The sequence below is a fragment of the Rhinatrema bivittatum genome, chromosome 8, assembly GCF_901001135.1.
Source record: "Rhinatrema bivittatum chromosome 8, aRhiBiv1.1, whole genome shotgun sequence".
Taxonomy (NCBI): Eukaryota; Metazoa; Chordata; class Amphibia; order Gymnophiona; family Rhinatrematidae; genus Rhinatrema; species Rhinatrema bivittatum.
The window spans coordinates 118,111,526-118,124,579 of record NC_042622.1 but is presented as its reverse complement, the minus strand read 5'-3'; the positions used below and the strand labels follow the sequence as shown (position 1 = coordinate 118,124,579).

The 13,054-nt window shown below is 39.0% G+C and overlaps 1 protein-coding gene across 3 annotated transcripts in view; it reads right to left on the bottom strand.

Annotated features, from left to right (window-relative positions):
• The window catches only part of STRBP (spermatid perinuclear RNA binding protein), a 158,766-nt gene that overhangs the window by 22,777 nt on the left and 122,935 nt on the right, over positions 1–13,054 (bottom strand). For all 3 annotated transcript variants that reach the window (XM_029612031.1, XM_029612033.1, XM_029612032.1), the window contains 3 exons: positions 9,362–9,442; positions 4,382–4,590; positions 3,186–3,344 (listed from right to left, as the gene is read on the bottom strand). In XM_029612031.1, the coding sequence (XP_029467891.1) occupies positions 3,186–3,344; positions 4,382–4,590; positions 9,362–9,442 (449 nt within the window). The remainder of the gene's footprint in view (positions 1–3,185; positions 3,345–4,381; positions 4,591–9,361; positions 9,443–13,054) is intronic.

Genomic DNA, 13,054 nt, shown 5'->3' with positions numbered 1-13,054 from the left:
TAAAATTCAATCATTAACTCTCAGAAGTAGCTACTTGGCTTTATACCTCCAAACTAAAACAAAATCCTGGGAATTTGGAAGCTATTTGGTTTGCAATAAATCTGAAATTTCCAATTTCCTACTCCTGTTATTGCCGGTACTCACATTCAGCTAAGAAATGTTGTTACTACTTTGTGAATTAGTACTGATTCCCAGGTTACATGTGAACCACAAATCTCAAAAGTAATTCCATCCTTTTATTTTTTTTTTCTACGACTTATTCAGCATTTAAGGCCCTTTTTGGCTATTGAAGTTTTACAGCAGTTAACCTATTCACTTGTGATGAATAGGTTAGATTATTGTAAAGCATTATTATCATTGCCTCTCTGCGCGTGCCTTGTATCGCCTACAATTAGTCCAAAACATAGCTGCCAAACTTATTTTTGGAAAAAGGAAATACGATCATGTGCCACCTCTTTTGAAAAGCTTTCATTGGCTTCCCATGTCCTTAAAAAAACAGTTTAAAATAGGATGTATTTCCTTTAAAGATTTCCAGTTTGTCCATCCTTCTTATCTTGCCAGACTGTTAACTCCTTATACACATTGTTGGTGTCTTTGCTCTTCAGAACAGGAGCTTTTGAAAGTTCAGAGCTTTAGAGAAATTAGGATAGAAAAAAAAAAACAGGGAAATTGCCTTTGCATTCTTAGCTCCCTCTTTATGGAATAATTTGCCCCTTGCATTACACCTTGAAAGGGATTACAAGAAATATAAAAAGGGTCTGAAAATGATTGTGTTCGGTAGGGCCTATGAAGAATAATTACAATTATTTTTAATTTCTTTTCCTTTTGGTGTGGTCCATGAAGAACATTTTATTTTTCATTAGATTTAATTATTTTCCTTGTACATTATGGGGCGGATTTTAAAAGGAGCGCGAATAGCCTACTTTTGTTTGCGCTCCAGGCGCAAACAAAAGTACGCTGGATTTTAGTAGATACGCGCGGAGCCGCGTGTATCTGCTAAAAACCTGGATCGGCACGCGCAAGGCTATGGATTTTGTATAGCCGGCGCGCGCCGAGCCGCGCAGCCTACCCCCGTTCCCTCCAAGGCCGCTCCGAAATCGGAGCGGCTTCGGAGGGAACTTTCCTTTGCCCTCCCCTCACCTTCCCCTCCCTTCCCCTACCTAACCCACCCGCCCGGCCCTGTCTAAACCCCCCCCCTTACCTTTGTCGGGGGATTTACGCCTCCCAGAGGGAGGCATAAATCCCCGCGTGCCGGGCCGCGACCTGGGGGCGGGTACGGAGGGCGCGGCCACGCCCCCGGACCGCCCCAGGCCGTAGCCACGCCCCCGTATCCGCCCCCAAAACGCTGTCGACACGCCCCTGAAACGCCGCGACGACCGGGCCCGCCCCCGACACGCCCCCAACACGCCCCCAACACGCCCCCCTCGGAGAACCCCGGGACTTACGCGAGTCCCGGGGCTCTGCGCGCGCCGGTAGGCCTATGTAAAATAGGCTTACCGGCGCGCAGGGCCCTGCTCGCCTAAATCCGCCCGGTTTTGGGCGGATTTAGGCGAGCAGGGCTCTGAAAATCCGCCCCTTTGATTTTAATTGTTCAACGGATTTATTGCCCGATATTTCAAGTTTTATCTCTTATTTTTACTTGTTTGTTTATTAGATGAGTCTGTCTTATTTTACATTTATGTTTTTAAGTCTTTCTTCTTTTTTAATATTTACTGTATTTTTATATTTAGATATTGGTTTTTTTTAGATATTGTTTCTTTTAATTGTACATCGCCTTGGTTTTTCTTTTATGGGAAGAAAGGCATTCTTTTATGGGAAGAAAGACATTCTATCAAGTGCAATACACTAACTAGATACTGTTTGAAAATGAAAAGCAGAAACTAAAAAAACTGTGCACACAGGTTATCACCATCTCTGCCATCTTAACCTGAGAATAACAAGTGACTTATAAAGCCAGCCATCAAGAAGCGGCAGCCACATCTGGGAAATGACTAGGGAAAAACTGTCACTTCTAAGCTGACAGAAAGGTGGATACTCAAAAAGAGACACTGAAGATTCCTAATACTGAATTTTTCAAATTAAAAGGTACCCATTTAAAAAAAAAAAAAAAAATCAATCCAAAATGAAAGCAACACAATATAAACAGTAATGTAATACACCACAATGTGTTGGTGGCACTGGATTGTATTTGATTATTATTTTTTAAAATTTTATTAGAATTACTGGGAGGAGATACAAAATTGTAAAGAGCAATACAATTTAGGGAAAAATTAGAATTAACACCGGCATTGTATTTTTATGAGAATTTCAATGATCCTACTCTTTGCCATGCACATTCCGGAGAACCATGCTGACTCCACAGCATATCACATAGTCCTCTGTCCTACACCTAGAAATTTTGGTAGTCTCCCTCAAAAGGTGGCCAGCAAGAGGACTTGGCCCAATGGTTCAAAAGCAGCTGCATGTGCTATTGTGCAGGAGAACCACTTTTGATCCAGAGGTGCTCCTTGTGTTGGCTGAGAATGGGGACAATGCAGAGAAAGAATTCATAGCCCCTGGGAAGGAATCCTGTCTGTTGCTTAGCAGGAATGCAGCCAGTATAGACTGTGCTTACATTAGACTGAAGGGAACCACAATCTATGCATCTTGGCAAAGGAATGTCTATATAATGGCAAGGCTGGGAATATAGAAATAATGGTGAAAAATATCACATTACACTGCAAGTAAAGGCTCACAGCTGCCCTTCCTTTCCAGTACTCAGCAGCAGTAGATGCCATCCAGTTATAAAAAAAAAAAAAAAAGAGGGGAGAGGAAGTAGCCCAATAATGTGCAGCTTGGATGTGCCATCAGCAAACTAAGGAGAAGCACTTGGGCTTGTCGAATATGGTAAAGTGGATATACTGAAAAATATCTTACAGCTGCCTGTCATCCTGCCCCCACAAATCGTGGGCTCACACTTCCACCCACGTTCTGTTATGATCTGTCATCGTGTTCTTGCTGTGCTGTTTATTGTGGGAAGAGGCACAAGTTGCCAAGAGTTCTGCCAGTGCCTAGAGTTAACTGTTGCCTTATTAGGCTCCAAATGGTTAGACTTTCAGATGATGCTTAAGCATTAGTATGACCAAGAAGTGGCCACTGAAAAGCTTTTGATTTCAATGAGACTAGTCATTTTAGCCATGAAATACCTCTAAGGTATTGGAGCTGTCTGTTGTAGTACTTCCAATATTATTGCTCGAGTTTGAAGATACAGTTTCATTTTTGCCTTCGTTATCTGATTTTTCATCAGAACTCATGCATTCAATGTCTGCATCAAAGCCAGTAGGATACCCCATTGCTTGCAAAACCTGAATAAAACACATTGAAAAATACATTTCTTAATTTGCTTACTCTTTGGAAAGACATGCAATGTTCTAGAAGAGACTAAAATAAAATGTGATTTCAGTAAATTAAACATTTCCAGTATTAAACCCAGTTAAAAGAAATAGCAAAAAGAATCCAGAAATTTAACATAAAGAAAGGAAGAAAGGAGTGGTGCTAAATACTGAGGACCATATTCAGCAAACCAGTGAGTGGCAAAGTTATTTAGGTAACTTAATCCTCATATTCAACACTGAGTAAACCCAGATAAAGATATCTAGATAACTTTAGAACAGGCCTTCACTGCGACCAGCCTTGTTCACCTAAATCTATCTGTTCAGCACTGACCAGCTACAGTTTGGCCATGACCTGGAAATATCTCCAGACCCACCTCTTTTTATGTGGGTAACAATTTGTCCTGCTGAGTGGATGGATGGGAATTTTAACCTCAAAGATGTGTCCATCTAACTCCCAAAGTTAGCGGATAAATCTTTCAAATATCAACCTCTGTCTCAATGGAGGAGACTAGGATTTGAAACAATCTGGGGACTTTGCCAAGATTCTATAAGAAGGGAAAGGTATGAAATGTGCTTTGCTCTTGGATATGGGTTGAGCAATTTTCAAAGCTATTTCCATGAGTAGAACAATGTTTATTACCTGTAGAAATGGGCTTTTTGAAAATTACCCACCCTCTACAAGGGAAAAAGTACACACATTGTTTAATAACACTTGCACTTTTATCCACATGTTCTGGAGGAGTTCTTGCAGGTGGGATTAGTTCAGGGGAGGCAACCGTGTACATCTGGATTTTCAAAACTATGCACATTGTTTCGGCTTGAAAGAATACTCAAAGAAAAAGCAGGCAATAAATGTTGGTTTGGTTTAAGTTTCTCCTGCTTGGTTTGGCTCACTCAGGTTCCAAATTTAAGCTAACAAAATATGTTGTGCTGGATTTTTATTCTCAAATGTCAAGTCCATAAAAAAAGTATACATCTAAAATAAATAAATAAATACATTGATTCACCTTCACTGCTACGTGCAGCTTTGCTGTTTTCTTAGATGGCCCTGATGCTTCATATGTTGTACCATCAACATCTACAGACATCGTGAAGACTGGAGCATGGACAGGACCTGACTGCGAGAGAAGTTTATACTGAAGTCCAGGCCTGATTTGATTCAGTCTCATCAAAGCATTCATTGGCTGGTTAGTGTCTATTATTTTGCTGTCTAGGACTATTGAAGAAAGATAAAAAGCACATAAAATATATTTTCATTATTTTCTTTCAGAAAACAGAATATGTAATTTTTGTCACAAAACTACTAAATTGTTACTTTGATTAAAATGCTCATGACAGTACTGGTCCCACAAAAAAACCCCAAAATATACAGAAGTATTACTTTATTTTTGACTGACTCAAAATATATCACATCTTCCAAAATAAGCTATTACTTATACACCATTGCAAACCTTGTATTATACCCTTAAGCCATAGCCACAACTGATTAAATGTAAGCTGTACATTACTAAAGAATGTGTATTGTGCCCAGTCATACTGCTAGATTTCTGACCTTTATGTACTTAAAAAAGCCAAATAATTATCAATTTGAAATCGATCAGTTCACAAAAACATTTAATATAGGCTTCGTTAATGAAAAACCAAAACCTTCAACAAATTGAAATAAAACTTTAAACAAAGCAGAATTTAAGTTAATCAAAACAGATCTTTAATTAAAAGAAGAAAAGCTGGTCTTTTATGAAAAAGTTGCCTTCTAACTAAGAAAGGCCATGACATTCTCTGATTGTATTAGAATGAAACAGTCTTTGAACAGCAGCTCCCAACATAATGCAGCGGTCTCCCAGAGACAGATGTCAGAACTGCTTAAGATTCCAAGATAGCATCAATGAATAAACATATTTCAGACTTTTGTTTTATGATTAAATGTCTCAGATTCATTCATTTCTAATAATTGAATTACTGTGCTTACAAATTAATTTACATATTAAAACCCTGGAATTTTTTGTTGTAGCAGGTTCTGACATACAGGCCGATGCAATACAGTGCGCTCAGCCGAGCGCACTGTTTAACCCGTGGTTGGATGCATATCCACAACCCTTATTCTATAAGGGGATTAGAGCATTCAAAACACACATCCAACCCCCAGCGAAGCTAATACCGCTCATCACATGCAAATGCATGTTGCATTTAGCTATTCTCACCGATTATAAAAAAAAAAAAAAAAAAGTGCACCCAACGTGCATATTTTACTGTCAGAAATTAAATCCTGCCCAGAGCAGGCGTTAATTTTTGAGCAGCCCAAAAAGTGTAGAAAATACTGCTTTTCTATACTACCTCCGACTTAATATCGTGGCGATGGGAAGGAAAAGGAAGGGGAAACCTATATCAACTCCAGCTCATGGTCCAATGGATTCCCATGTGATAAGAGCTAATTCACCACTGTGGTAACAGTGTATGGAATTAGCTGGAATTTCATTATTCCCAGAAGCGTGTTCTCCACCTCCCAGGCCTTCAGCCTCACCAGGTGTGTCTTTATTTGATTTAAGTTTACCTCAGAAAAGTTTGATTTAAGTTTACCTCAGAAAAGTTTACTTTCAAAATCAGGGGAACATTAATTTGGTAGAGTTGCAGCGAGAGACAGGCTGTATATCTGAAGGTGGTAATTTAGTAATTAGAGAACATGAGAATTTGGACAATGTATTGTCTGTAACAACATCTATTCAACCTGTTCCTGATCCTGTGATACTTAATTTAGCAGAGGAAGAGCCACTATTGAATACATTGAAAGAACCTTTGAGGTTTCACTTAGAGACATTTGGAGAGTAATTACCAGAACTGATAATACTTTGACTAGCTCTATAAAACAGTTATCTGTATATATAGAAAAAGCATGTCGTAAATTGCTGGAATTAGAAAATAGATCTTCAAAGTGGAAACTGAGGTTAAGTTACAGTCTGTTGTTATTGCCAGCCTTCAAGTAACCTCAGTAACAGCAATTAAGGATAGTCTAATAATACATCAAAAATATGAAGTTTTAGAGAATTATATACGTTCAAAGAACTTACGATTGTTTAATTTTCCTATAACTCGCTTCCTATCTGGAATCGAGTTATTTAAAACGTATGCAATAGACAATCTTCAATTTTCAAGTGAAAAGAGGTTTTTGATATCTAACTCATATTATTTGCCTCGTAAGAAAAGAATGGTAAATGGGGAGGGCAGAGCTATCGATGTTTTAACATCTATTGATAGTCCCAATATCTCCTCTTTTTTGGTGGCTGATGAAATACAAACTAGAGCCACATTTGTGGTCACTTTTGTATTAGAGTCAGACAAAGATTTGTTTGTTTTTTTTAATCAGTTCTTTAAGTTTAAAGGATTAAATTTTTGTGGTCAGAAGATCCAGATATTTCCAGTCGTTTCGAGAGAAACTCAATTAAGAAGGAAAAAATTTCTTTTGTTGAGATCTAGGGTATTAGATGTTGGGGCAACTTTTTATTTGAAATTTCCCTGTAAATGTGTTGTATCTTTTCAGGGTAACAAATTTGTTTTCTTAGACCCTGCAGATCTTGAAAGGTTTCTCAATGATAAAAGGAACCCAGTGTGAAGGTAAATGATCTGGGAGTTCCCACACAGTAAATTCTTTATTTTCTTAATTTCTTTCCTCTGTCCCCCCCGTAAATGTGGACTTTAGTATTAAAGTTAAGTTAATTTAAATTTTCTTATAGAAACATAGAAACATAGAAATGACGGCAGAAGACGACCAACCGGTCCATCCAGTCTGCCCAGCAAGCTTCACACATTTGTTCTCATACTTAACTGTTTCTCTTGGCTCTTAGTAACCTTATGTTCTAATTCCCTTTTCACCCCCACCATTAATGTAGAGAGCAGTGCTGGAGCTGCTTCCAAGTGAAATATTAAGTTTGATTAGTTGGGTAAGCGGCAGCATAGCTCTCTGCCATGAAGCAGAGGGCAATGCTGGAAATGTGTGAAGTATCAGTTTTTCTTTTCCCCTGTCATTGAAGCAAGGAGTCATGCCGGACATGCACCGAAAGTGAAGAATGCCTTGAAAGTCACATTAACTATCATCAAATATTGAAAAGCCTAATAATTGGTAATACCTATAAGCCCATGAACCCATCCCTGTTTTTTTTTCTTTTTTTCTTTTCTTTTTTTAATTGGGAGATGGATGCCCTTCATCCTTCTACTCTGTGAAGGTGGACACCTACCACCGGCCACTGGCATCCCGCTCCGTTAATGCCTCTGTGGCTACTGCCGCTCCATGCAGTGTTTTACTACCTGCTCTTTATATGCGTCCTCTAGAACTGATGGATCCCATCCCTGGGTTTTTTCATTATTTATTTAATTGGGAGATGACAGCCCTCCATCCTTCCGCTCCGTGAAGGTGGACACCTACCACTGGCATCCCGCTCCGTGAATGCCTCTGTGGCTACTGCCGCTCTGTGCAGTATTTTACTACCTGCTCTTTATATGGACACCTACCACTGGCCACTGGCATCCCGCTCCGTGAATGCCTCTGTGGCTACTGCCGCTCCGTGCAGTATTTTACTACCTGCTCTTTATATGTGTCCTCTAGACCTGATGGATCCCATCCCTGTTTTGTTTTTTGTTTTTGTTTTTTATTTAATTGGGAGATGACAGCCCTACATCCTTCCGCTCCATGAAGGTGGACACCTACCACTGGCCACTGGCATCCCGCTCCGTGAATGCCTCTGTGGCTACTGCCGCTCCGTGCAGTATTTTACTACCTGCTCTTTATATGCGTCCTCTGGACCTGATGGATCCACAATATTTATCCCATGCCCCTTTGAAGTGCTTCACAGTTTTGGACTTCACCACTTCCTCCGGAAGGGCATTCCAGGCATCCACCACTCTCTCCGTGAAGAAATTCTTCCTGACATTGGTTCTTAGTCTTCCTCCTTGGAGCCTCAGCTCGTGACCTCTGGTTCTGCTGATTTTTTTCTGTTGGAAAAGGTTTGTCATTGTCTTTGGATCGTTAAAGTTTTTCAAGTATCTGAAAGTTTGAATCATATCACCCCTGCTCCTCCTTTCCTCCAGGGTGTACATATTTAGATTCTTCAATCTCTCCTCGTATGTCAACCGATGAAGACCCTCCACCTTCCTGGTCGCCCTTCTCTGTACCGCCTCCAACTTGTCCTTGTCTCTTTGTAGATACGGTCTCCAGAACTGAACACAGTACTCCAGGTGAGGCCTCACCAAGGACCTGTACAAGGGGATTATCACTTCCCTTTTCTTACTCGATATTCCTCTCTCTATGCATCCCATAGAGATTTTTCTTGTGTTATGATGTTTGCCTAAGACAATATTATTCCTGTCTTATCATTGTGAAATGTAATGATTTGAAAAATAATAAAGTGTGAATTTAAAAAAAAAACAACCAACGCATGGAAACCTGCATATCTCCTGGTACGTGCACAAAATGTTTTACAAAAAAGTGGTGGGGTGTGGGCATGGTCTGGGCAGGGCATGGGCGTTCCAGGAAACAAGAATGAAACCAGCGCATAAGTATTTACTCGCATTAGCGCATGCCAGGGTCCCTTATCCACATTACTTTACTTCTGCTATAGATGGCGTGTAACTAATAAAACAAAAAAAAGAAGGCTAGTTAGTGACATTTAAGGGTTGGGGTTAAAAGGGAGGCTTATTAATTAGGGTGGGTTAGGAAGTCCTATCCTTTAACTGGGCGAACTGGGAATGGACTGGGGAAACTGGTAACTGTGTGCGAATGTACCAAAATCCCATTTGCGTGCACATGCACATGTCCATATAAAATTGTGCGCACGTGTACGTGCATAGAGCCTATTTTATATCATGCGCGTATGTTATAAAAGGGCCACATCCATTAGCGCAAGCCAGCATATGTGCGTATATGTGTGCCTGCGCGGCTGCTTAAAAGTTACCGCCCTAATACATAACAGGCACCAAAAACTAAAAATCTCACTTACTTTTTTTCAAGTTCCGCTTCATTTTTTTGTTAGGATCATCTCCTAATCCATCCTCAAATGGCCTCTTTAGGGCTGCTGAGCCTATACCCAATAAAGAAACTCCTATTAGTAAAATCAGAATGTATTACAAGACTACTAGATTAGTGGCTCCCAAACCTGTCCTAGTAACCTCCAGCCAGTCAGGTTTTCAGGATATCCAAAATGAATATGCATCAGATAAACTTGCATATAATGAGGCAGTGTACCTCATGCATATTCATTTTGGATTTCTTGAAAATCCGACTGACTGGAGGTCCCCCAGGGCAAGTTTAGGAAACACTGAACTAGATCATTTAAATCTCATTACTTAAACAACAGTGACAGAGGGTATTTTACATCACTTACCACCTTGACAAAGACAATAAGACCTTCCAAATCATAAAAGAATAGATTTATGTTGACAGCAGCAGATATTATTGGACTAGTGTACACACATGAACAGGACAGTTGCTAGGTTAAACAGTGCTTGTGAGAGGGGAGGTAGCATTTTTTCCCCCCAAATGTTTATTTATACAATGAGATACATATAATAGTAAACAAAACAGGTATGCCATGGCCTTGAACAAAGGAAACACTTCCAACATTAATCTTCCCCAGGGATCAACAGCATTATAGCCTGTGATATGTCACCATTTTAGTGACAAATGCAGGAGCATAAATAATGCCACAGCATTAACATGATGCAAGACATCCATTCACACCATATCCATAAACGAACCCACGCCTACACTAACCAACAGAATTATCAGGATTAGGCCCACCAAGTGGAATATCCCAACAGCTTCAATGATCAATAACAGACACAGGTAACAAAGCATAGTCATTTTCTCAGGCTTAAACACAACCTTTTGCTATTGATCTCTGAGTGAAGGGAACATCCAGTTGGTCCAATTGTATCCAATCAGCCATTGATTAATGCCAAACTTAAGTTGGAGGCATAATATTTTGAACCCAAAACTTTAAAATACAAAAAATGCCATCAAAATAGAAACACACAAAATTCTTATTTCCTTTATGGTAAAAAAAAAAAAAAAATGTGGATAAACCAAGTAGTAACAAGTTGCCATCAAATAAAGGACATACTTTAGTAACTCTATAAACTGTTGGAAAGATTTCTTCTTAAAATGGATATAGCTTGGGAAATAATAATTCACGAATGAAAGTGCCACTATTGATTTTACACTTATTACACATATCAGAATAAGTAATATAAGATTTACAGGTTTTTACAAAATAAATTTAACTATGATGCAAATTTTTAAACTGCATTTCTTGATATTTAGCATCTAGAGAAAGTTTCCCAACATGTTCAAAGCAGTGCACTGTATCTAAAGAACAGCTTGGACCCCAGTGACTTAGACCAATAAGCCAAATCATTTAAGGAGTCTGATTGAAATTTCATCCAGCACATCTTGTACCAATATGATAGTTTATTCACCTTGGTGCCCACTGACCTAATGACTATTATAAGCAAATCAGATTGGAATACGTTTATCAGAGACTTCTTTAACTGAACAATATAATGCCTTGCCTGTAAACAGGCATAAAAATGTGAACAGGGGATATTATATTTTGTTTGAAGTTGCTCAAAAGAATAAATGGTTCGAGTGTCCATGTAAATACCACTTCTTGAGCACACCACCTTGCAAATCCACAGAAAATGCTAAATTTCCCAATAAAGGTAAGAAGGCAGAAATTGTAGAGGGTGTCCCTCACTATCTACAAATATAATGCTAGGTCAACAGCACTGGCCTAAATAACCCACAATTTTTCAACAATTCTGGCATATTGGAGTCTGTAGTATGTAATAAACAGAAAGGAGAAAAAGGAGAGGCTTTAGATTCCAGCAAAGTAGGAACACTAGATCTCTATAGGTCCTAGAAATCATTTCCCAAGGAAGGCAAAGTTGACAAGCTACATTATAAAATCTAAAATCCGGTGTATTTCAACCTCCAAAATTTTTAGGCCGCTTTAATATAATACAGCTAATTCATACACCTTGTCATTTCCATATAAACTGATCAACCAGAGATTTTAACATGCAGTGGCTTACAAAAGCATTTGACCCCCTAAAAAGTCAGCAGATTTGTGTGGATTACAAATGCCACTTACACTGATTGTTTCAGCAAGTGCGGTCAAAATTCTCAACTCGTTCAATGCTATTTAGTCAGATAAGCACGCCATGTTCAGTGGCCGCTGCTTAGCCATATAAACCTCTTATATGGCTAAAATGTAGTGCATTAAAAAGTAGGCATGTATTGGGTGGATAGGGGGTGGAGTGAATTGGACTTATAACTTATACGCCTAACTATTGATATTTGGATTTAGCCGCATAAGTGTACATCTAAGTTTAGATGCCCCGTGTCTAAATTCAGCCGGATAAGGCAACCCGGCTACGTGCACACATATACGTGTATATTCATTATGGGATTTGTAGTTTTGTCAGCGTTTGTAGTTTTGTTAGCGTTGGTTTCCGGTGACGTATAAGGTATTTGCAGGATTTAAAAGGATGTAGTATCGAGAGTGAGTCAGAGACGCCGTGGCGCCATTTTTGAAAACATCAGCTGAGACATAGTTTGTCCGGGTAAGTTTTTCTTTTTGAGACACAGGTTAGGCATGGATTAATCTCGATTTAGTTTAAATTGGATGTCTGTGGGTTTGTATAACTGAATATGAGTGCACTTTTTAATCTTTAATGTGTTGTGTTTGTTCTTAGGAGAGATTGAAGAAAGTTGGCCGCTTCATGTAAAATATTGTTGAGTGATATCCCCTGAAGAAGGTTGCTCTCGGCAACCGAAACATGATTCGTGTCGGGAAAGCGCTAATGTGATACCTTATGAGGCATTGGCTAAGTATCTCTTTTTTCAACAAATTTTGAATTTTGGAAATTTTCAGATTTTAATGTTGGTGGGAAGTATAATTTTTGGTTTACATTTACAACCTTTTTTAGGGTAGTTTGGAAATAAAATTGTGGTGAAATTATTGCACTTTAAATAGATTGAATACTGATATGTGCAGATGACGATAAATGATTATACATTACATGTTGCTTTGTAAGCTGATTAAGGCTTGCGGCCCATTGAGAGGCGAGAGGCCGCAGATTGAAACTTCTAAGCACAGATTTATATGATATTGTCATTTGCCTATGATTCAGTTAAAGGTGTGAATTGGACGATTGATCCTTTTCCCTCTCTTGCTTTGGTTGTTGATATTCATTAGCTTTGCCATGCTGCTGAATACACATCATAACTTCACTGGATTAGTCATATCTGGCTAAGTTACTTAAACAGCCAGTGCTGAATATCAGGCCCAATATGTTTTTTTGGAAACTAGTATGCTCTTAAAGTAAATTTTCGAAGTCACAATTCATTATTTCTCTGCATTCTTTGTAAAATAAAATAAAAAATTGAAAAATGCTGCTTCGTAAGTATTCAGCCCCTGGGCTTTGGAAGCTCCAAGTTTACACAGATGAAAGATATTGCCCTAACAATTGACCTCTAGAGGATGGGAATGAAGAGTTGAAATGTTAACTACTACCTGGTGATTACTACCCTTACTCAAAAAATCCCTTGCACGGTTAAGGCAATCCCAACATTGCTCTCTGCTTCAATGGCAAAGGGAAATGTGGAAAAGAGGATTTGCATTCAGATAACA